At 36.4% G+C, this 25,997-nt stretch overlaps 1 protein-coding gene across 6 annotated transcripts in view; it reads left to right on the top strand.

Annotated features, from left to right (window-relative positions):
- Positions 1-25,997, top strand: part of PTPRD (protein tyrosine phosphatase receptor type D) — a 529,199-nt gene that overhangs the window by 391,033 nt on the left and 112,169 nt on the right. For 5 of the 6 annotated variants that reach the window (XM_037796885.1, XM_037796888.1, XM_037796887.1 and 2 more), the window contains 3 exons: positions 7,773-7,885; positions 18,845-18,886; positions 19,390-19,487. In XM_037796885.1, the coding sequence (XP_037652813.1) occupies positions 7,773-7,885; positions 18,845-18,886; positions 19,390-19,487 (253 nt within the window). The remainder of the gene's footprint in view (positions 1-7,772; positions 7,886-18,844; positions 18,887-19,389; positions 19,488-25,997) is intronic. The other variant, XM_037796889.1, reaches the window with a different exon arrangement.

Here is a 25,997-nt window from a genome sequence, read left to right as displayed (position 1 = left end):
CTGTTCTTCATCTGCATGTGTGATTATAACTCAAAATTATAACTCAGTCACAGTTTTGCCTAATCCTGCAAAAAAAGGGATTTGTTTGAAGGTTTTATGACTCTGTGAAAATAGAGTCGCATTTTAGTGTGTGCATATGTAAGTATCGTCTAATGCAATTGTTGGAAAATGCACACATCCTCGAATGCTAAGTATATTTAGCTAACCATCTGAAGGCCCATGAAGCGTTTCTGAAATAGAAATGCTTGCTTCAGCAGTAAAGAACATTCCTGACTTGAAATTCAAGTAGACTCAACAATGTCCTTCTTGATTATCAGGAGGCTGTTCAAGAGGAAATTTTCTGTACCCAGTGAATAGTGTCTTTTATAGCTTGGATTCTAAGCAAAGTTAATTATAAAATAAATGCTTTATCCTTCTCAGTTTTATTGCTTCTCAGTTTATATGCAGGTCATTGATAATGACTCAGAATTGAATTTATTGTTATTATTAATAATTATTAAAATATTTTGCTTTGAGTAGGAAATGAGTTTAAAATATCATTTATTCACATGGTTTTGTAATCTTTTATCATATATTCCTGCTGACAAGATGATTGTGTTGGGAGTAAAGGAGTAGTTAGGTGTAGCTATGGATGAATGGTCTGTTCATATAAAGAAGGATATTTTACACAGTTGCCTGAGATCTTGAAATTTACTCCTATTAATTAAAAATGAACATGGAAGTTGTACACTCTTACCTGGCATTCTATTTGAGTGTGTTTATAATCTGCTTATTTGTATACTTTCAGTACAAGGATTATCAATGCCAAAATGTATCACTGAAGACTTGTAAGGTCCTAAGATACCTTCTAAATCATCAAAAAATTAAATTATGTTTGGTGGGTCTTTAGCTTTATAAAATCTCTTGCACTGTGACTTTTTTGAAATGCTGTGCTATATACACGATATGTGCGATGATTTAAAAATTTAAATTAACCAAAGGTGGTTGCAAGGTTTAGAAAAACACTGGACTGGAAGTCAGAAAACATGAGTTTAAGTCCAAGTTCTGTGACAGGCTGGCAAAATGGGGTAGAAAGTCATGAAAGTCATCGAGCCTCAGTTTCCTCATTTGTAAATCTAGAACATAGACTAGATGATTAAACTTTTTCGTATAATCTGAAAACATCAAAAAACCATCAATAGGGCTAGTACTACATGATTTCTGCTTCCTTTGTTGGTTTGTTTTTAATATGGCTCCAGGCTAACCTTTATGCATCCACTCCCACCCCACCCCCATCTGTAAAGTGATTGAAGGTTTTTAGATATTCATGGGCCCTGTACATCTATTACAGGCTTTTCAGTCATTCATTCTTGAGTTGTCCATGAGTTTTATGTATAGAAAATGAATATTTTTAAATGTTAACTTAACTCTTTGGAAATGCACTGCAAGATGACTGAGAAGTGTTTACTATATACTATTTGGGGAAAAAAAAAAAAAAGGTTGGAGAGGTCTAAGGCTCAGCCTAGACAAAAAAATTTATCCTTGGATGCTAATAGTCTAACCTGAATTGACACTGTGAAGAGAAAAAATAATTTCCCTATACCAAGATACTTACCCGTGAAGACCATGAGGTACATGTGACGAAAACAGGCTTCAGCTTTTGTGGTTTTTCTCAGTTCCATCTCTGGCTGTCTGTGGGCTTTGCCTCTTTATCTTCTCCTCTTATATCAACCCTACATATATCTCCAAGCTATCATCAAAGAAAGAAATATAGTCCAGAATATTTTAAGATGCTGTGAAGAAATGTTCTGCCACGCCCAGCCACGCTGGGCAAAGCCGTTTCTGCCTTCTGCCCTTTGAGTAGGCCCCTCCCTGAGCCCGCCGTGCTTTCCTCTCCCTCCCCGGCCACTCCTCTTAGTCTGGCTAACTCGAACTCATCCTTCCGAAGTTAAGCTAAGATGCCACCTACTGAAGAAAGCTTTTCTGGTTGCCCCCCCACCCCCATTCCATTCTCTCTACCAGTCCACACTGCTTAGTGTCGTCTTTTCTGTGCTCTCAAAGTACTTTGTACTTTCCTTTATTACAGAAGCTGCTGCGCTACTGTAATTGCCCACCTTTTTGCCTGTCTGCCCCCATTAAACTGCAGTTGAAGGACTCTGTCTTATTCTTCACTGTATCCCTTGTACCTAGTACAGTGCATGGCACAGAAGGGTAGTGAATAGTTGAATACAAATCAAAAAGATTAAACTGTTAGTCCACTTGTTTACTCCATCACTCAATGTCCTCTTCATCTTGACTGGAAATGCTGTAATCAACCCTATTTATTATTTATTTAATTTCACCAGTTCCCAAAGCCTTCAAATTTTGCTGATGCCAAATGTACACGTGTGTGGTGAGGCTGACATATCTGTGGAAGAGGAAGTGGATCTACACAGTGACTGTGCATTTATTCATCCAAATGCTCAAGCAGCCTTTTAGTACATAAAACTGATAATTCACTAAGTGGTTCTCTTTCATCCGGAGGAATAGATTTTCCTACAACAGACTCACTGATAATCTCATTGATAAAAATGAGCAAATTAGACTTGTACATGGAGGGCTCTTTTAAACCTGGCGCACTAGGTAAATCACTGTAAAATTAGGAATAAAAAGAATGAATCAGTGTGTTTGATATCATTTTCATCATTCACTTTGTATGTGTGTTATTTGTACAATTTAAATGTGTATTTTTTATTTTTGGAAAAGAGGTGGACTGGATTATTTTATAGAGCCAGATACTCCAGGAACATTTGTACACATCTCATTGCAATAAGCAAGACTCAGTCCCTTTATTTTTGAAATTGAAAACTCACAAAATAATTGGCATTTTGCATTGAAGTGAAGATTGGTTAGATGAATTTATTTCAGAAAACTTGATACTTTCTGCATAAAGAACGTGGTTATTTAGACAGTCCACTATTAGCATAAGTAAAAGTGTGGATGAGCATGAGCTTTACATGCTCACAGGCAGCAGCACCTCTTTTAACAGGAAAATGGCTTGTCAATGGCTTGTAATAAAATGCTTTTCTGGATTAGCCCTGCTATATAGATGGGTCATGCTCTCTAGATTTATTATGATAAGTATTATATATTTTTTGGAACTGAAAATGTATTTAATCCTTTATTAGAAAAAAAGATTTGTGATTACCTTGCTTGTCAAGAGGTGTTTGAAGAAACCATTTCTGCCACTTTATTACCTAGTGGTATATTATACAATTGTGCAAACTTTTTGTGCAGTTCAATGCAATTGGCAGGTAGTTGATATTATCAGAGGAGTAGCATACCTCTTAACCAAAAACTTTTTAACTTAAATAAACACATTTCTTAAATGGAATAATGCTGCATTTCCAGTAAGTACATTAGTTTTCTTGTGGCATGTTTTGTGAAATTCAAATTATATTTCTTGCATCAAAGACCTCCTGGGATAAAATTAATTATTATTTTGTTGGTGATGGATAAAAGTGAATGTGACATTAATGCATAATATGGTTTACTCAGTGATGTCCTCCATTTACTTCAGGGTTAGAAGCATCGAATATTTTGATACACTATCATTTCCTACTATGTGTCAGTTGTATGTCCTCATTTGTGAGCACTGTTTCTTAAATCCTCGTTGTCATGGTTACCTTTGTTACCACTGGCCAACTAACATTGAGCCTTTCTTTTTCCCTTTTTGCTGCATTAAAATGGAGCAGTAAACCTGACAGGTGAGGAATAGAAAAGAAACCCCTATAACTCTTAGTAAGAAAAGATAAGATACTTGGAGACATTGGAAGTATTAAGGGGATGGGGGTGGGGTTGGATATAAAAGATAATGCCTGACAGGTGGAAGATGGACAGATCCTAAATATGTGAAGCAAATTTTGATATGAGAATGATTCTATAGGAAATACTTTATTTTGTCTCAATAAGTACGGAAAAAAAGCTATGTTTTTTAAAGCCAAATTTAGAATGCAGTAAAACCAGTCTGAGTTTTGTGTGTGGTCAGGGTTAAATGAGCATCTGTGTGTGTTAATGTATCTGCAGAGCAGATTTGTGAGCTGTCCCATGAGCCTTTTTGTTTGTTTTGTTTGTTTTTACTGAAGATCAGTTTTCAAGTTTGATCTCAGGTCAATTCTCAATACAGTGTTACAACTTTCACGCCCTGCAAATGTTGATGGCACTGTGTTAGTGAAAACTCTTATCTAATTCAAAATTATATCTTCTAGTTGTGAATAATAATAGCAAAAACAAGAACAATAATAACAAATAATAGCTAAAATACATTGAGTGATTATTGAATGAATGGTACAAACTAACCTTCTAGGTTTCTAAGTTTTATATATATATATGTGTGTGTGTGTGTGTGTGTATGCACTATGACACTGTCTACATAGTAGAACTTTATCACTGCCTTCTTGTTCTACTAAGACAATGGAGTTGGATAAAAACTTAAACATCATCTTCTAATCTTCTACTTCTATTTTGTAAAGAAATTGAGAGGAAAGTTGGTAGTTAACTTACAGAAGTAGATATGCACCAGTGGTGGCAGAGTTGGAATTAAGTTCTTAACGGTGTTAAGCGTTGATAAATATCTGAAGTGATTTCTCTGAATATTAGCAGTAGAGATTTCAAATATATCTTTCTTTCACAAGCCTGTGTCCATATCTCTGAACATCTTTGCTTCGAGTACATAGATGTGATCTTCCACACAAACCTCTCTTTGTTCTTGCTTCCCGCTCTACCCCTAGATGAATCAGGTGTGAATCAATGAAAATAAAACACACCTTATTCCATAGCATAGCATTTTTGTTGTACATTATCCACATCTCAAACAACCACGTGTTTGTTTTACTATCAGGAGTTTGTCTGATCTGACACGCCACTTGGTCTTCCAATTCCTTTGCACCCACAGAACTACACATGGTTGATACTTCTCTCTGAAGGAAACAGATTTGCACTGGGGCTCATAATCTTTATAGGAAAAAAAAAAGTACACGGTAGCTTTTCAAAATCCAGAATCTGTTTTAGTCACTATTTTTTTAATTTTTCTAATTGAAATGAAAATGATGAGACCTCTGATGACTGATGGGGAAAAATTTCACTATTTAAGTCCCTGTTGGGCCTAATTTAGACCATTATGATATTTAATACTTAAAAAATTCAATTTAAAGCTCTTTACTCTTATTACTAGCAATGACCAAACTCGTCATCTTCCAAACATTTCTTAGAAATTCTTTGTGTTAGAAAACAACCGTTTTAACTTATAAATGCTTTAAATAGTGCAATAAGAATGTGGGCAGTCAGGATTATCCATACTGTGATCAAAAACAAACTAGGGAAAAGAATGTAAATGGCTGGTTTTTCCGGGGGGCTAGGATTTTTGGAATCTGAGGTCTTCAGGGTCATTTCACTTGAACATTTAGAGTGAGAAGTTAGTTTTTGAATGTCAGGAACTCCCAGCCCCATAGTTCATTACAAATATGAGTTGCATTTATAATCCCATTCTCGGCATTATCTGAGGCTCATATTTGGTAATAAGAGATGATTTCCAACTTTTCTGGTACCAGGGAAATTGGTTAAGTTTCTTTCGACTATATTGGAGAAAACCCATAATCAAGGATTCTACAATGTTCTTTCTTATCCCTTGGGTTCAATGGGACTCAGACCAGCCTCAGTGAAAAAAGAACATAAGTAGGTTGTTTCACAAATCCTGCAAGAGTGAAATAGTTTCCTTGCCCAGATATTTCTACTTCTAGTTTCCATCATCTTGCCAGAATGACAGTGGAGCCACTTTGAGGAGAGAGAAAAATGCAGGTTTTAGTCATTGGACTCTGACATATAAGTAAAGAAAAATATCTATGGCAACTGTGTGAAAAGAATAAAATCCGAGCAGGGCCACTGATAAATTTTGAAGTAGAAGACATGTTAGACCTGGGATTGATTGACTGTCTCTGCTCAGTGGCATTCCATCAACCCATTTAGATTTTTGCATCCTCCCTGGTAAAGTGGGTCTCCCAGTGTTGCAAGGCAGCATCCACATCATGGTAATGTAATTCAACCTGGAAGAAATGGATAAAGTCTTAGGAACAACATTTTATACTCTGGGACTCATCATGTCCTCCTTTCATATGGTCTTCCAAGCCTCTGTTGTTCTTCCTTCTCATCTCCTTCTTGCCAGCCTTCCATCATGTCTTTTCCTTTCCTTTTCCATTTCCATTTCATACATCAAGCGCTGCTGGTATCTTTGGCCCCGTCTCAGATTCACCGCTCATCTCTGACTGACTTATGGCTTGGCAGTACATTCTGTCCTCAGGCTGTGCCTGACACTTTCGAATAGTAACAAGGGAGCCTGAAACAGGTTAATCCAAAGTACAGAGATAGCAGGGTGTCTAATAGGACTCGCCCAAGGAAAATTCATTTCAGTGAGGATGTTTTGCTGAAGGCATTGCACTTGAGCAAATCAAATGCACCTTCTCTTTCCATCAATCTTTTCTTCATCCCCTGGTTAGTTTTATTTTACACAAATGAGCAGAGATGGAAAGAAAGGCCATTTAACAGGAGCCTCCGGCTAACTGTGGAACGAACTGGGTGGCTTGAATGAGAGCCTATTGCCACAGCAACACTAATGAACTGTACCACAGCCATATCAAAAAGAAAGGGGGAGAGTCCTTAAATATTTTGCAGCACCCTTTTCCCCAAATAAGAATACCTTTGTTTTCAGCAGGGTGAGATGGTATGATTATGACTCCAGCATGGTGATTGCTGGGAGCAGTGTTTGAAATGAAGCACTGTTTGGAAAAGGCTGCCATTTGTTAAATAGATTTTTAATGTAATTCAACCTGGAAGAAAATAATTAGCTACTCTTCTGTGCTTATTTGAGTTTGAAAAAATGGATAAAGTCTTAGGAACAAAACTGACATTTTTTGCTTAGATATTTTATAAATTACAATGTAACAGCTTAAACAAGTATAATTAATAAAGTTAGTGGATAGCTTTTAAAACAAAGATAAAATGAATTGTGTGAAGAATTAGATTTATAACAAGGCACCATTAATGGTTCATATGCCTTGAATGATCATCAGGAATAGTAGATAACCTACTAGGTGAAATTACGGTTTTCTCTGATCTTTCTATGATGTGCTTTCATTAACAAAATACGAATGACAGTTAGCTTAAGACCATAAACAGCCAATACTCTTTTTCCTTAAAATTTGGAAGAGAAAGGGGATGTTAGTCTCTTCCAGGTATTCAGGTGACTTGGCATCTTAGGAATGCCTTTACTGTATTTACCTCCCTTATGGGAAAACTTGATACATCTCTACTCTGTGGCCACAGTGACATTTTCTTCAAAGAGACAAAAGGAGCAGATTTACCTGTTCAGCTTGAGGTCCAGTAGTTTCAGAGCTCTTCTCTATGGTAACATCAGTTTTCATATAGCACCCCATCCTATTCTCTACAAATATAACTAGTTGAGATGAGAGAATTGCTGAAGAACTGTCCAAGTGTATCTCATCAATGCTCCCTAATCCCTAAAGGGTCACTAATTATTTAATTCCAGAATTGAAGGAGAATTTAGAGATTAAACACTATAGCTAAAATTTTAAGCATAAAGAAGTACTGTAGGCAAAGAGGTGGAAAGCAATCTGAACCAGGTCACAAAGGTAGCCAGTTGAAAAGTTTTAAGACTGAAAACCTAGGGTGAGGAACTTTCTACTTTTTCATCTGTTCACTTGGTTTTTTTTTATTCTTAGATGTTAATTTTATCCCTATAGGAAAAGGGCAGAGTCTGACTCAAGAAAGAGCAGCATACCGAACAGTAAGGAGGTCCCTTCACACCATCCAACTGATCCAGTGGAACTGAGGCGCCTTAATTTTCAAACACCAGGTAAGAGGCGCCATTCATCTTGTCCATAATACAGTCTTTACTGAATGTTTTATCACTCAATTGAAATTGTCTTCAGAGATGAATATATCATTATGTTTTATTTATTTTTATTTTAATGTTATTGATATTTAATTTTAATGTTATTATTTTAATGTTATTTTTATTTTAATGTTAATTAATGTTACTGAGATTCACCCAAGCATAAGTCAAAAAAAAAAAAAAATTCTTTGTAAAAAATGGGATGGGAAATTAAATAATTCAATTCAAAGTTTTAGACAAACTGTAGTATTTATAAGAATATATACCACCTTTTTTAGGCTTTACATAGTTTATTGTTAATAATAATACCAATCTGGAGAGAATTCACTTTCTTGTCTTATAAAATGAATGAATGAATGGATGGAAGATTTTATGCATAATTCATCCCATTAGGAAAGCATAGATTTATCTCCTGTTTTCCTATTTCTTTGTACTGTATGGTACTCCAAAAGAAAGAAAGAAAAAGGATGGATAGATGATCAGAAGGACATGTGGAAGGGACGGACAGAGGGAGGGAGGGAGGAAATGAGATGCTAGAAATTTTAAGATCTTTTTTAATATTACCTATACCAAATCTCACTGACAAAGTCCAGTTTCTTACTGGGGAGACACATAAAGTGACTTAGGGTAAGAAATACGCTTGTTTCTTAAAATAAAGACCATTAAGTACTTCAACAGAAGAAAAATATTCCTGCTGAGGGGTACTTTGTACAATATTGTTAATTCGAGCCTAGCTCTCTTTTGATTTCTATTAAATAAATCTTGTTTATTAACAAAGTAAAGATCTGATCTAAGAAGCCTGTTAGCTGCTCGTTTTTCTACTTTGGTTGTAGTATTATACCCCAAATTGTCAAAAATTTCTTAGGGGTCAAAATGGGTGTTTTAACTCACCATAGGAAACACCACAGATTTATTAAACTACGTTTGAATTGAATGGCTTTGAATTGAAGACACATAGTTTTTTGGTTTAGCATATTTTTTTCTTTACATGTGGATGTATCATAGTAACTGGTAACTCTTCAACTGGAAGAAATAGTCATCATTTTTAAGTGGCTATACATATCATAATAAGTGTGGGCCCTTTTTTTTTTTTTTAATTCTAACTCAAATGAAGTTAGACTTTTTTTCTTAAAGCAAAAGTACATCTTCATCAGCATAAAACTGGGAGGAAAACGTTCCTGTAGCAAAAATCTCGTGCATGTGGTACACAAAGACTGATCAATGCAGAATGAGAATATATGCACAGTGACCGAACAAACTCCTGCAGTCCCCCAGGATCACTGTGGTCCCCTGGGAGCCCCACTCTAGGTGCTCACTAAGGCTGCTTGACATGAATCAGTACCATAGTAAAACTTAGTTCAGCAGTTTTTTTAAAAAGAGGAGTAAAACTGACTACTTCAGGCTACAAGTAATCCCTTAGTAATGGAACCAGAATTTGGTGTACTTTTCAATTTGGCTAGTCCAATGTATAGAGAACTCAAAATCCAAGAAATTATCTGCTATGTGATTCCTTGCGTATCTTGCCTCATCTCCCTTGAGAGCATTGTGGAAATAGAGAAAGTGGCCGTGTTTCTCAGTACCTTGCTCTCGTGCACTGCTGCCACTTTCTCTAGCTACTATGAAAAGAGTGTTCTGTGCTAGGGCCAAACTTGGTCTTCCTGCAAGAATGAAACAGTTTAAGGGTTGACCGGAAAGGCAAAGGTAGCCCCCAAAGTGAGCCAGTGGTAGTGTTCACCCTTACCTCTTCCAGCACCGAGAGAATGTTTCCAGGAATAAATGGGAAGTTGGAATGGGATTTTTGTAGAAAGAATTCTTATCAGAGTGCTGGTGACTGCAAGCAATGGAATAGGAATGCCTTCCAGCCAAGAAACCTCCATCTTCAAATATTGTTGTACAGGATTTTCTCACTTTGACAGGTAATTGTGCAAATATGGGCAATCTCCAAAATTCTATTAAGAATCTAATTTCCCAATGTACGTGGTAATATTAGATCCACTTACAGAGGGAACCTATTAAATGTCATATAAGACACTGGAAAAGAGAATGAATGTCATGATTGAAATGACATTCTCTTGAATCACCACTTTTCAGAATTAAAATGGGGACCTAAGTATATAAGAAGGTATCATTTAACTGAGGTTAGACATCACTTCAAATGGATAATGGCACAGAATGGGAAAAATGAGTAAAGAAGAAGAGAGGAGAAATAGAGGAAGAGAATAGAAAAGGAGAAATTGTCCTAAAGTCTTAGCACATCTGTTCACTCAGGAAGCCTTGTGCTGTGCCCTTTAGCTCACATAAGCAATCCACTTGTGCTTGATTTGTGGGCATAGTATGTTTGCTCCCCAAGTTCCAAGCTGTAGGCTGCTGTCTTGAAAATATGACCACTTTAAAAAGGAAATAAGCTCAGCTGTTAATGTGGCATTCATAGAAACGTGACCATTTGCTTCAGCCAGTATGGTTTGCAGCCAGTGGCTGTGAATTGTCTTGATTACTTGCCCATAAAATGAGAGCAGAAGGGTGGGACTGTTAACAAAGTAACTTTTTGTGCCTTTTCTTCTTCTCTTATTCACAAATAATCAAAGGTTTTCCTGGCTGATGATATAAAATAATCCTTTATTAGGTGTTGTCTAGCAGGTAATATGACTCTACTTAACAATTTTTGGATTTTAAATCCTTTACATTTTACTATCTGAAATTTGCCTTTATATGTATCATACCTAAGTATGTGTAATTCCTTATCCCCAACCGTTATAACATTTGAAACTATTTATTAATGGTATGCCTAAATAGGTAATTAATAATCTAACTGTTCATTAAAAAAAAAAAAAACTTCAAGAAAAATGACTGTAATTTATATAACCAGCCCCTAGCACAGAGCTTGTTCATAAAAGCAAATTGACTTCCACTTCTGATGGGTCTGTTGTAGATTATGAAATGTCAAATAAACATTACCATGTGAAATTTAGTAGACCTTTCAGAAGATAAAGGAGGTACATTGTTTATTCATTGATTCTATAAATTGTATTTCCCTAGGAGAAAGATCGTTTTGTGAATGAATGATCCACTTACCTTTTCAGTTATTTATTCTTGTTGGAAAGTCTAGATTTAGAGAGTTATATTGTTTCTCAGTAATGCCCCGATTCAAAAGGTATTTGAAATACACATTCTGAATTTCATCTAAATCCAGTACTCTGACATTTAAGTGCTTTAAAGTGCTGTACCCTTAACTAAGTTATCACAAACACAGGAATTTCCTGGGTCAGGAAAAGGTGTGGGTCAGAATTGTATTGACTGTTGCTCGGCTAAGGCACAGAAAGAAGACACAAAAACTTGATGTTTTCAATAGTGACATTGGGGGTCTGAGTGGGGAGCAACATTGTTCTAGCATGGTTTTGAAGTCTTTAATAAGAATGAAAGCACTCTATTAGTGAACACCATGATCAAGCATTGGAGCAGGTGGAGAAGTCTCAGGCTTTGTGAAAGTTCAAAGTAGGCACCTCTGCTTGTAGGTATTTTCCCTGAATATGTATATGTAAGTCTTCTTAAAGGTCAAATGGCAGTATACAGCCAAGTTGTATCTGAGAGAACCTGAACTACCTCATCTCTTAAGAGAATAATGGTTTACAACAATAAGTCCTCAATTATTGGTGTATGGGGTCAGTCATTAAGAGTGAAGAACACCTGGTCATATTTTACTAGAATTAATTAACAAGAGAGCAAGTTTTACAAGTCTTCAGGATCTGTGGAGGAAGGAAAGGAAAGAAATACTCCCTTATAAAAGTTGCCTTTACAAGAAACCTCTATTAAGCCTCACACATCTCTGTGGGTAGCAGTAGCTAAGTATGCTTTTAGGGTAAGTTGATAAATGCATTCATTGCACTTTAAGCAAAAGTGAGTTGTGTCCATTAGCCTGGACTGGGTAGAAGATTTTTCTTTTTTGTGTGTTTATTTTTAATTTCTAAGTCATTTTAGCTTTTCCCAACCCCATATTTCTTATTCTTAATTACAAACCAACACATGTTCATTGTAGAAATTTTGGAAAATAGAAAAAAACATTAACAGTTATTGACAATTATTGAATCTGGCTTGTAGCTACATGGGTGTTCAATATGTTATTCTTCAAATTATTTTATATATTTGAACTTTTCAAAGACAGAAGTTGGGAAACTAGCAAAAAAAATGCCCAAAAAAAGGAAATAAATATGACTCAAAATTCCATCACTTATTTTTCTTTTTTTTTTTTGACATATTTAGAGTTCAAATGTCAAGCAGTTTCTACTATCTACTCCAACTGTACCTCCAGATAAAATAATATAGGTGTATAGATAGATGATTGATAGATATAAAGATGGGTAGATAGATGGATAGATAATAGATGATAGATACAGACATATATACCTACAATTTGATGTTTTAACACTTAACTAAATAAAAATATAATTATTTACTTTTTTCAAGTCGTATTGGGTTTTTCTTTTTAATAGCTGATGATATGAATGGTATTCTGTTCTATATATATATCACAAAATATATTGAATAATTACCTATTAATGGAGGCTACATTATTTTCCATGTTTTGCTTTTGCAAATAATGCTGTATTGAAGGATAGTTAGCCCAGATTTTCACACCATTGTTGCTTTTCTGAATGTTAGAGCCCTGAAAGTGTGATTGCAGGGTCCTAAGTAGGCACATTTACTATTTTGAAGGAGATTGCCAATTCCAGGTTTTTTTAAATATCCTAAGGAGCCTTTGCTTATAGTGTAGCCCCTTTGACCCATGGCCTCTAGAATTGGACAAAATTCCAATTTAAGTTAATATGAAATCATCAAAAGTTGATGATGTATAAGAAACCAAGGAAATTACTGAAAAATGTTTATATTCCTAATTTTTCTCGACAAAGCAAATTTAGAATTTCAGCATCTTATGGCAGTAAGTTTTCTTTCCAGTTCAAAAAATGGAACATGCAGTTAATAGTGCTGTGGTTCGTTGGGGCATTGCCTTTCTCTCTGCTTGCCAACCTCCATCTTCCAATATCTGCTGCCCCTGCTTGAGTGCACCCCTGCCACCCCCCCCAAAAAAAAATAATGAAAACATTCAAACAAAAGCAAAGCTATAGTGTTTATACTTGTACCCTTTAGGAAAAGAGATTTAAAAATTGATGATCAGATGTTACAAAGTAAAGGCCTCGTTTTCATTCAGCAGATGACCTTAATATGTTTTGCCCTAAAGCATACATGGATGATAGGTGATTGATGGTCTGTGAAAAACAAAAACAAGCTCATAAAAAGTTAACGGATCAGAAATAGTGGTATCAGCAGCAAAAATGTCTTCACAGCAACTGAGTGGGCTTTGAAAGCTCCTGTGGCATCTCCATGGATCCATTAATACTTTTAATTGGATCCCTTCTAAGAAGATTCATTTGTATATAACTTTATTCTTATAGTCACAACTTACATTGTACTGTAAGAAACGTAGGCACATGACCTGGGTTAGAAACACCAGGTGTGGTCTTTGCATTTTGAAAGCCCTGATTTGTTGAATCCAAACGGTAAATTTCTGATGTAAAGCACCATGATTTGCTCAAATTCTGCATTTTGAAAAATCCTAAAATAAATGAATTTTAATTCTGCCTTCTGAGTGCTCACCTGAAAAAGTAGTCTTGGAGTATCTTTCAAGGATTTTTGGATGATCTTCCTCATGAATTAAATTGTCATTATTGTTTTACCACGAAGGAATTATACCTTAAAAATCAGTGTTCTCTTTTGCATTTAATTCATCATTTGTTCATGAAACAAATTATAAACCTAGCAGAATATTTATATTTCATTCAGGGTGTTCTAAGTTATACACAGATTATATTAAAATCCAATTAATATTTAATAAACACACTAAAAATATTTAATAAACACTGATAAACATTGATTTGATTCTCTCTGTCCCATGACCACAAACTCTTCTCCACCCTTTATCACAATTTTGTGAAAAGGAATACTATGAAGAAAAGTATTATTGTGTTATTCCAAACACACACATAATCAAAAAAAAAATCATTTAAAAGATGTTTCACCACTATGAGTGACCTCATATCTTCTAGTTAGTGAAAGAGTTGCAATATTGTAAAGTCCCCATTAGCATTTCATGCAGGGTTAAAAAATGGAACAAGTATTTGATGAACAAACATTTCTCTATGGATTATTAAGTCATACTGTTGATTATGTTATTGACTTAGCAAAATATAACAGAACATTTGAAAAGCAAAAACACCATAAATTAGTGATTTTTTTTAATTTTCATTTTCTGTCAAATAACACTACAGTTTATAACATTTTGAATGTATACCTTTAGTTCATGTTTAATGGAAAATCACAAAGCTTCAGTAAGAAGTAACCAGAAAATCCATACATCTGTATGAATACTCTTTTCCTCTTCACTACCACCAAACCAGACATACCCTCTAAATGAAACTGAGGATGGTTTATGATTCCTGTTAGTGTTGATGGCTCAAACATTCTTAAAAGACTGTCTTTACATGCCATCACACTTCCTGTTTGACAGCATGGCATAATGGAAGCACCCTAAATGGGAAGTGGCAAGATCTGGGATCAAATCCCCCATGTGGCTGCAGTTTTGCTGATAGTGATAACTTTGGTCAAGTCCTATAAAACCCCTCTGAGCTTCATTTTCCTAATTGGTAAAATTAACAGAAGTAGGGGAGAGTAGGATAGATGAACCCACAGGGGGGATTATACATCTTTATATCCCCAGTACAAAGCTTAGTGTCTAGCCCACTGCGTGTGGAGACAAGCACACAATAGATCGCTCTCAGCATTCTTTGATTTCAATTTGGAAAAAAAAAAAAAAAAGATTTTGTTCTTTTAAAACAGAAGTCACAAGCTAGTTGGCCAAATGAGGCCTGCCAAGGTCTTTCGTTTGATCTCTGTAGGTTTCAATAAAATTTTGAGTCAACATCAAAAACTAAAGAGATGTCACATGATAATTTGGCTTTTCAGTTGTTACTGAAAAGCTGAAAAGTCTGGCCCTATTGAGTGTATTCCCACTTAGCCAATATCTGCCAGATCTGAGTAGCTTCACCCTCCCCAGAAGTTTCCCACAATTCACACCATCCCTAAAGATGACCCTGACATTGAGGCTGAGGTTTAGTTGCCATTCATCTTATGCTTATTGTTATTTTTCCATAATATAGAAATCATAATAATTTCCCAACCTTCCTCAAAAGTGGAAAAATGAAAAACGGCCCTAGAAGGCTGCTTGTTGTAAGGAGATGGGAATACGTGCATTTCTCTGTAAAAGAGTTCACTATACAATACCTGGCTGTCTTTGTTTACCTTCTCCACTGACCTTGGCCTTCAGAGACTAAAGCCTTTGCCCTCCGCCATTAGAAGAGTGTAATTGGCATTCCAGAAATTAGTATAGTAGAAAGAAAAACCAAAGCTGGTTGTTAAGATTTTCTTATTGAGTGGCTAGCTGACATATACAATTCATTGATATTTTCTGAAATTCAGAGTCCTCTTGTAGAAAATGAAAATGCTGGACTGTCATCTCTAAGGTACCTCTCAGCTTAAAATACCATAATTTTAAAGTTTTGCCCCTTATAACAAAGCCATCATGACATTATCACAAATATGTACACCATTACAAGTAGCTATCATGTGTTTTCTTCTAACCTAAGGCAGATTTTGATAACTGCATCTGTCATTTTTCATGTTGACACTGTGTACTGTGCATATGATAGCTTCAGAATGAAAACTCTGCTCAGATTCAATGTGTGCCTTTAAAATGAGTTTATGTTTTACGTTTGTAGCTTTGAACAGATGAGGTCATGACACTGGCTAGTCCTCATCAGTTGTGAGCTGTGCTTCAAGTTCTTTGCTGCTAATAATAGCTAAATTCCTGGAGCTTACTAATGGGGAGTTGGAGGGGATTCCAGGATATCTCCAGGATCTCATTCTTGATCTCTTTCTCATAAACCCTGATAACATTTTTGAATGGAGAAAAATAACAGATTATTTACTAATAATAAATAGGCACCCCACAATGAATTCCCATAGTCACTGAGAGCCATTGCTTGGGATCTTTAAAATACCAACAACGCCTGGCTCCCACACCCAGAGATTCAGGCTTAACTGGTCCAGTGTGAAGCCTGGAAAGAAGGAATTTTAGAAGCTCCTCAGATGATTCTAATGTGAAGGTAAAGGTGTGAAACATTAGTCCAATCCAAATCGATAGTAGTGATCAAACCATGTTATGGGCACTAGCCAGGTCTCCAGCCAAATACTGAAACGATAATATGCTGAGGTCAACTTCATAGTTTTCTTAGTGTCTACTTTTGCATTTAGAATCTAGCATAACTTGATTATATCTTATAAAAGTTTTTAACATCAGGAATGGATAAAAGTTTCTGGGGTAGTGCATAGCTATTTTAAAGTATCTCCTTGATGATTCTTTACTTATATAAACAAAAGAGCTTCATGTCTGAGGAGTTTCATCTCATATTTAGAATAATTTTTATGTTGACATTTGGTCTCTTAAAATACATGATAGTAAGACATATCAGAATGTACTATTATTATGGTTAGCTTAAAAAATGGTGTTAGACTTTAAATCATTCAAAAAGTTGGCAATTCAAGTACATAATAGTTTTGTGGGGTTTTTTGTTTGTTTGTTTGTGTGTGTGTGTGTGTAAAATGTAAATGTTTCCCACGGTTCAAAGGAAAGATACAGTAACTTCTGGATCCCTTACGTATCAACCAAATCCAATGAGACCCTTCTTTTTTTTTCTCCCATATGTTCAGAAATCCTATATGTAGTAGAAATGAAAGTGTTTTAAAGGAGAAGTTGACTTCAAAATTTATCCACCACTAGCCTATTATTTTACAGTTAAAGAAATTAAGGTTATTGACAATGAAAGTAGTTTGTACCTGTCAGTAGATGGCCGAGCCCATGTCCAGTATTCTAGTCCAGGATTCCTTCTGTGCTGTTGGTTTCCCACAAGTACTCCTTGTGGGAAAAGTTTCTCTTTTCTGAGAAACATTCATTCTGCCATTTTTACTTGTCCTAGAATTTTGGTGTGATATGGTACATATTGATGTTGTAAATGATCGCATGTGATATAATTGTATAGTTAACGTAATGAGTCAGTGCAAGTTTGTTTGGATTTCTCTCAAATTAAATTCCAAAGTAATACTTCCAGACTATGTGCCAGCGCATGTCAGAAGTAAATATGTTGATTGCATCTTTGGTTGATAATTCTGGTTTTCTACTGCTGTTATACTAATGCTTTTCATCTCCAACTGGCTTTACTTTTTGCAGCTTTGAGCAGTAATTCAGTCCCCTACGCATCCCTGATTGGCTCTGTGTCCTCCCTCTCTAGCCAAACCACCACTCAGTCCATATATGATAATAACTCTCTCCCACGATTCGCTCGAAAAGGTCTAAACATCTGTCTCTATTATTTTCTCTGTTTAAGCACTGTAATGGATGTCCACATCAGTCCATTCCCATCTCTAGACAAGCCTAGAGTCTCTTGTGCCTTTGTGTTCCCATTCTTTTCATTGGGGGTGCCTCATCTGGATAAGATCACCTTAACTGTCAGACCACTGTCACCCACCCACTCCCTCCACAGAATGTTAATTAGTTCAATTTTACCCTCTATGTGGAAAAGTTCTAAAAATGGGTTCCAAAACTTCAGTCAAAGTGCATAATTAATTATCAACAAAGAGCTTCTACCTCCAAGTGAACTCATTTTTATTGGATCTTCTATTAAGACTTTAGCTGACTGGAAGCAGACCCTCATAGCTGGGAACACTAAAACACCGCAAGTCACAGTATTGTGCTAAGGTGATAATCTGGGGGAAGCAAAGTAGTTCTCTACTTAACTTACCAGAACCATTGCTAATTTGGCATTTGAAATAAAGGAAATTGCTGCGTGACTTCCAATAATGGCACAACTTCTAAAACACCATAAAGTAATCACATTGTCATGTTCACTTAACAGTGAGCTGTTGGACAGCCCAACACCCTTCCAGAGTCACAGTGACGACAGAACTTCAACACGGCTGCCAGTTTGAGCCCCTCCCTCATTCTTTCCCATTGCTGTTTTTCACTTCGGAGGCTTCTCTGGGGGCATGCTAGTTCAGGTTTTTCTAGCTAGCAAGACTTTGTGTCTATAAGACACGAGTCAGCAATGCTCTCTCACGGTACTCTTGCTAAGATTAATCAGAAAGAAATAAAATGCAGTCATGTGAAAAGTGATAAAAGATTGGAAAGATACAGGAATCCTCAAAATAAGCTGTGGATTCTTTTTTAATGGAGTCTATGAAAATATCACATATTCAGCTGGCAGACTGAACTAAGATGTGCCATCCCCCATTGCTGCTTTATTTCCTTTCTTCCACCCCCTTTCCCTTCACATCCTTTCACCATTCACTTACTTTCCTGCCTTCATTTACCATCAGTGGACAAAGATGTTTACACCTGAAGTAGATTGTAGGTTTGCTGGGGTTTGAATAATGGATAGCCGGGGCAAAATATCACAAAGTTAGTGTGGCCACTTATAAATATCCAGAAGAAGGCTGCAACCCCAATCTCTACAATCTGCTACTAGTGGGAACATTTTTGAAACTCAGTTTTGTGTCTGATTTTGTCATCAGTGACTATTGTTGATGAACTGTGGTGCATGTCCCTTTCTGTGTCCATAATTGCATGTGAATGTCAGTCACTTTCAGGTCTTGTGAAATATTAAAGTGATCTTAATCTAGTCACAATGTACAGTGAATCCTTCAAAAATTGGTCGTATTTTTATTAGCCCTTTTTAAAAGTATATCAAGCTATCCATTTCATTTGTTTTTTTTTAACAATTCTATTTTATTTTATTTACACCATCATTTCCTTTGCAGGTTCAGATGATTCCGGTTACCCTGGTAACCTTCATTCTTCAAGTTAGTTTTCCTTGATTATGCATAAGTCACTTTATGTTTCCTATCAAGCTACTGCTCTTTCCCTTTTAGGCCTTTCTCCGTGTCTGTTTTCTTAGTTCACTTTACACCGTTTAATTCCATACAACTTCCATTTCACACAGTGCAGGAGAAGGAGTTTGAAATGACATAACAGTCATTACTCAAAGCAGAGGTTGACATCAAGCTTGACTGCCACTTTTCTCCGCTAGCTAACCTCATTGATTCATACCACAATAACACTTTCTTTTACACTAGGAGCGTTAGTTTTGGGATTATGCTTGGTGACTTTTCATTTGGCCACAAAATCCATCCTTCCAGAGCATGTCCTGCTTTGAGTAAGCAAACTATCTGCCTGCTTTCTCACATAAAACATCTTTACTACTCACATATTTTCAGGCCATTTCTAACTTTAGTATTCTATATTTTGGAATAGTTAGTATCATTTTCATGTGTTTTCAAATGTACCTTTTCTTTCTTTTTAATAGGTATGGCTAGCCATCCTCCAATACCTATCTTGGAACTTGCAGATCACATTGAAAGACTGAAAGCAAATGACAACTTGAAGTTTTCCCAGGAATATGAGGTAATTCAGCTTACTTATGCTTGATGGTAATTTCAGGAGTTGCTCTATCTCTTTCTTCTTTTTATCCACATTCTTGAAGATTAACTTCATCATTGCTTTTTCCTTTAAGTGACTCAAAGTCTATATAAAAATTATAATGAATGGCCAAGTTAAAGTGTCTGTCTGTATAATCAATATGATAGCTGCATTTTTAAACATTGTTGAACAGTTTACATTTGTTGAATGTTAATTAATGAGGTTGTTTTTTTTTTTTTTTCTGGCTTTAAGTTCATAGAATATACCAAATTGATAAACTTCCCAGTATACCAAATGGTTGCCAAATACACTGATTCATGAATGAGAATTCTCCCCTACAAAGATAATGGGATAAGTAGATTTCTCGATCTGTTTTACCTGGCCTGAAAACTATAATTATTTTGCACATATACATGACTACCCTACAGTCTAAAATAATACTAGAGCTAATAATAAGATAGTAATGTATTCCCAGAAAGTTAACTTGTTTTTGAAGGAATGATTAATTGAATGGTGTTTTAGCATACCAGAGTCCTTAAGAGAGAGTGGTGTAAATTCTTGAAGATAGTGAATTTAAAAGGCTGTGGTTGGGGAACAGGAAGGTGGGGGGAATAATGTGGCATTTATCTATTAGAAAGTTGCAAAACTCATTATCTCTGGTATTCCCCAGCAACATGGACCCATAATAAAACCAAGTTATGAATTATTGATAGCTGGACCATCATTACTCTTTTAGACCAACTTAACATTAGATTAAAATGTACATCTAGAATTTTGTAGTTGTGCTAAAGAACAAAAGGTTGCTGGGTTCTTGAACTGCCCAAATTCTGCCATAAAGCATTTCTACTAATGCACTTAATGGGAATTTTGAAACACATTCCTATTACCTCTCTTGGCTCTGGTGTTTCACCTTTAAAATGGAGAGGCTGGGCTAGATGATCTCTCAGTCCCTACGACTGCTAACATTCTGCCATGCCACATTCAGTAAGAACCACTAAGAGGAGCCCCAATCTGAAGCATTTAATGGGGTAGCAAGTATGTGAAGAAGCTCCATGTAAGCAAATATGGAGAATAGACCTGTGGCAATCTGGATATCTGCACAGCCTCCCTAAAGACCTTCAATTATTCAAATTTATCTTTGGCCCCCATGTGCCTCAACTTCAAGAGACAGTCTTTTTATCCAGTTTGCATACTCCAGCATCCTTGTCAAATATTTGATAGAACACAAACGGAATTTTTCTTGTTTATTTTCTTGCTTATCAGTTAAGTTATATTTTCCTTCATTCTGTTCCAAGCATTCAGGAGAATATTTTCAAATTCGGGAAATTCAAGTTGGATTGTGAATTGGCTTATTATCTCAAATGGTCTGCTTCTTATCTCTACCCTGTTCTTCCTCTTGATCATAATGTCTCTCTTTATGCAGTATTCTTTAAAAAAGTTTTTGTCATTTCTGATTTGGGGCTTGAGGCTGCAAATTGAGTTTTAAAAGAGAAAAGAAGGCACACAAAGAATGCCATGTGGGGAACAGTCTTTCAATGGAACAGTCTTTCACCTCCTCAAGTTGCTCTTAATTTATAGCATTATTCTTCTTATTCTTCTATTATTTTGCTATGTCATATTTTCCTCATATCCCTGCTTTAATATTTTGTGATTGTAAGTGATGTAATGGTCACAAAAATAGAATTTGGTAGCTCACCCTGCTAGTAAACCACCAATCCATTCTCCACCAATATAACTTTAAAGCATTGGCAATGATATTTGATTTACTCAAGCAATCACTGAATGAAGGAATCAGTTGTATCCATTGGATACAATAAGTGACCTCTTTTAAATATGTAATTTCTCAAGAAATGCTCCATGTAAAGATACTCTAATGATATTCATTTAGCCATTAGATTAGAAGTACTCCTTGAGAATAGTTATGAACTGCATGCTGGAGATGCTTACATTAAAAACTCCCCCATTAGCCAATGACATGATAGCCATGCTGGTTCTTTACCATTTATCATGGCGATCATCTGTGATTAAAGCTCCCTGGGCATTGAATTGACTCTGCTGTGCCTTAACAGCCATGAAGGAGATATTTAAGTGTTGTGTTCATCTGTGATAGTAGGCTTAAAGCCTCTACATGGTATTACAGGCCAAAGAGCAATACTGAAGTTTTTTGAGTTTTGTTTTTCGGTTTGGGTTTTTTTTTGTTGTTGTTGTTGTTTACTTATGATCTTCAATATAAATTTAAATAAAGCTTACTGATTTTCAGTGAAAAAAAATAGAGGAAAGGAGACTTCCATTATTTTCAAACACCTAATCACTTTGGCATAATCACTATGTATTAATGTGTGCTCATACCTCTCAAGAAGCTAAGTTTGTCACTCTGATTCTAAGATAAAACAGAGCTTAAAGGCCTGAATGCTGTTGCACTGATCCTGAGGTTAGAATAGGAGAAAATAAATATAAATTTTAGCACAGTGTTAGAGCATATTAGAGACCTCCTTTATTTAAAGGAAATTGCACTCAGACACCAAATACAATGACAGCTAGAAAAAGAGACCTCAGAAATTAATGTAACCCGCTTTTCTGAAGATCTTTACAGACACTTTAGGTTTTAATTTTCTGATATGAGACTACAAAGTTTTACTAGATTTTAAGTAGTGAGAATTTTTTTTTAATAATTCAACTTTATTGAGATAGTCACATACCATAGTCATACAAAGTGTACAATCAATTGTTCACAGTACCACCATATAGTTGTGCATCCATCACCAAAATTAATTTTTGAACATTTTTATTACCACACACACAAAAGTAATAAGAATAAAGATTAAAGTGAAAAAGAACAATTAAAAAAGATCACTGGGTGCTTTTTTTTTTGGCCCCCATTTTTCTACTCATCCATCCATACACTGGACAAAGGGGAGTGTGATCCACATGGCTTCCCCAATCACATTGTCACCCTCATAAGCTACATTTTTATACAATCGTCTTCAAGATTCAAGGGTTCTGGGTTGTAGTTTGATAGTTTCAGGTATTTACTGCTAGCTATTCCAACTCCATTAGAACCTAAAAAGGGTTGTCTATATTGTGCATAAGAGTGCCCACCAGAGTGACCTCTCGGCTCCTTTTGGAATCTCTCAGTCACTGAAACTTATTTCATTTCACATCCCCCTTTTGGTCTAGAAGATGTTCTCCATCCCATGATGCCAGGTCCAGGTTCCTCCCCGGGAGTCATATTCCATGTTGCCAGGGGTATTTACACCCCTGGGTGTCAGATCCCACATACAGGCGAGGGCAGTGATTTCACTTGCCAAGTTGGCTTAGCTAGAGAGAGAGGGCCACATCTGAGCAACAAAGAGGCATTCGGGAGGAGACACTTAGGCACAATTATAAGCAGGCCTTGCCTCTCCTTGGCAGTAACAGTCTTCCCAAGGGCAAGTCCTGTGATTGAGGGCTCAGCCCATCAAACCACCAGTCTCCAATGTCCGTGAGCACATCAGCGACCATGGAGTTGGGGAAGCCCAACACCCCATGCATTCTCCCCCAGCACTGTTCACATTAGTGGTAGCATATAACATTTCTCTTTTTGTTCCTGGCTTATTTCACTCAGCATTATGTCTTTAAGGTTCGTCCAAGTTGTCATATGTTTCACAACATTGTTCCTTCTTACTGCTGCGTAGTATTCCATTGTGTGTATATACCACATTTTATTTGTCCACTCATCTGTTGAAGGACATTTGGGTTGTTTCTATCTCTTGGCAATTGTGAATAATGCTGCTATAAAGACTGGTGTGCAGATATCTGTTCGCGTCACTGCTTTCAGATCTTCTGGGTATATACCAAGAAGTGCAATTGCTGGATCAACGGGTAACTCCATATCTAGTTTTCTAAGGAACTGCCAGACTGTCTTCCAGAGTGGCTGAACCATTATACAGTCCCACCAACAATGAATAAGACTTCCAATTCCTCCGCATCCTCTCCAGCATTTGTAGTTTCCTGTTTGTTTAATGGCAGCCATTCTAATTGGTGTGAGATGGTATCTCGTTGCGGTCTTAATTTGCATCTCTCTAATAGCTAGTGAAGCTGAACATTTTTTCATGTATTTTTTGGCCATTTGTATTTCCCCTTCAGAGAGCTGCCCTTTCATATCTTTTGCCCATTTTAGAATTGGGCTGTCTGTACTATAGTCATTGAGTTGCAGGATTTCTTTATATATGCAGGATATCAGTCTTTTGTCAGATACATGCTTTCCAAAAATTTTTTTCCTGCTGAGTTGGCTGCCTCTTCACCTTTTTGACAAATTCCTTTGAGGTACAAAAACATCTAAGCTTGAGGAGTTCCCGTTTATCTATTTTTTCCTTTTTTGCTTATGGTTTGTGTGTAAGGTCTAGGAAGTGACCTCCTAATACAAGGTCTTGAAGATGTCTCTCTAAATTATCATCTAGGAGTTTTATGGTACTGTCTTTTATATTGAAATCTTTGATCCACTTTGAGTTAATTTTTATGTAGGGTGTGAGGTAGGGGTCTTCTTTCATTCTTTTAGATATGGATATCCAACTCTCCCATCCCCATTTGTTGAAAAGACTGTTATGTCCCAGTTCAGTGGCTTTGGGGGCCTTATCAAAGATCAGTCAGCCATAGATCTGGGGGTCTGTCTCCAAATTCTCAGTTCGATTCCAGTGATCGATATATCTGTCTTTGTGCCAGTACCATGCTGTTTAGTAGTAGTCAGAATTTGAAGATGATTTCTAGAATGCAGACAATAAAGTCCCCCTTAAGTTGGTATGGCTGTCAGAATCAATGTTTTAGGGTGGTGGATCTTGAGACTAAATCAGAATAAAATTATTGGTTTGCTTGTGTTGTGTGAATCTTGCCAAACAAAGTCTAAGGTTCTCCATCTTTAATGTACCTGAGAATCATTTGGAAGCCTACTTAGAGTGCAGTCCAGGGACCAGCCTAGGAAATTCTGGCTTGTTAGGTCAACCATGGAATCCAGGAATCTCCATTTTTAAAAAGCACTTCAAGTGAATTTGCATGCTGTCTGAAGACTTCACTTTGAGAAACATCATTGGTTCAGGGGAATGCATTAACAGAGCATAATTCCACACTCTTCATTTCACCATTTCCTGAGATGGCAAATAAACCAGTATATTTAACATTTATACAATAGGCCTCACAGTCAGCATTATCATTACCAATATCATATATTCAGATCCTACTGTTTTTAGATTGGTTATAACTACAGTCCACTAGAGTTTGCATAAGGGAGCATGAAAGGGTGTTTGATTTGTTATAGTACCAAAAGCTACAATACAGCTGTGCTTCAGTTCCTGTCACCTGAAACTAGAAGGCTCTGGGGATTTCCTGAAATCCTCTCTGGAATTCTCATCTCTCTGCCTTTCTTTCGACTGACTTTATTCTTCCCCCTCTGTAGGCCAGCTTTTTCTGTTTCTTTTACTAACACAGAAAACATGGTCTTTATCATATTTTTACGTATATATAGGTCTTCTAGAGAAAGATACAAAAATTTTCTTGCCAGTAAATTCCAATTCCAAAAGCCAGTAGATAATCTCCAAAATCCAATTGACTCAGTTTGTTACAGTAACACGCATTAGGACATAGGTGCTAACAGTCCATCCACATAGATCTGGGTCCTTCCTTGGGTTAGAGATAGGGAAATTACCACAACCACAAGCTCCTGAGCGGGAAAGATAATCCAAAAATTATCCACTATGCTACTACAGAAAAGCACCATGCTGAGAGCTGGGAGGAATATAGAAGTTACAAGAAACCTGAATTTCCAGTATGTCTAGTTGGCAAAGTCAGATATATACAAAAATAAGAACACCACCACTAAGGAGCAAGTCCTGGGAGCTAACAGAATGCTGTTGGGATTCAAGAAAGATCCAAGTGAGGTGGAGAACTTGGGTAAGAAATTGAAAAAAGGTTGGTACTGAAGGGAGGATTAGGAGCAACAGGAGTGAAGAGCACTTTGTCAAGAGAAAGGTCAAAGGCAGAGAGGAAAAGATGCTCTGGTACCTTCATACTCCAGGAATCAACTACAGTCTAACACTGTTGACATTACCTGGGAACTTATTACAAATACAGAATTTTAGGCCCTATCCCAGACCTACTGAATCAGAATCACAATTTTAACAAAGTACTATGTTGATGTGTTTGCATAGTAAAGAATACTTGGAGGGAGCACTAAGTAGACTTGTTATGATGGAAAAAATTGTTTATGGTAGGAAGCTGTATAAGATGAAGTTGGGCAGGTTAAAGAGGGACAAGAATTATAATGGGATTTCATTGTCAGGCTCACCAGTTTCAAGGCTGGGGTAGTTTAATGGTGAAAGGGCATGGGCTTTGGGCTTTGGACACAGAAAAATTTGTATTTTGACTTGAACTCTTTGTATGGTGCAACCCTGGACAATTATATACCCCTGTGAGTTTCTCATCTGTACATTAGAGAGTTAGAGAATGCATGTGTATATGTGTATA

This window comes from Choloepus didactylus, chromosome 10, assembly GCF_015220235.1.
Source record: "Choloepus didactylus isolate mChoDid1 chromosome 10, mChoDid1.pri, whole genome shotgun sequence".
Taxonomy (NCBI): domain Eukaryota; kingdom Metazoa; phylum Chordata; class Mammalia; order Pilosa; family Megalonychidae; genus Choloepus; species Choloepus didactylus.
Note: the sequence above shows the minus strand (reverse complement) of the source record. Positions and strands in the feature narration are given on the sequence as shown.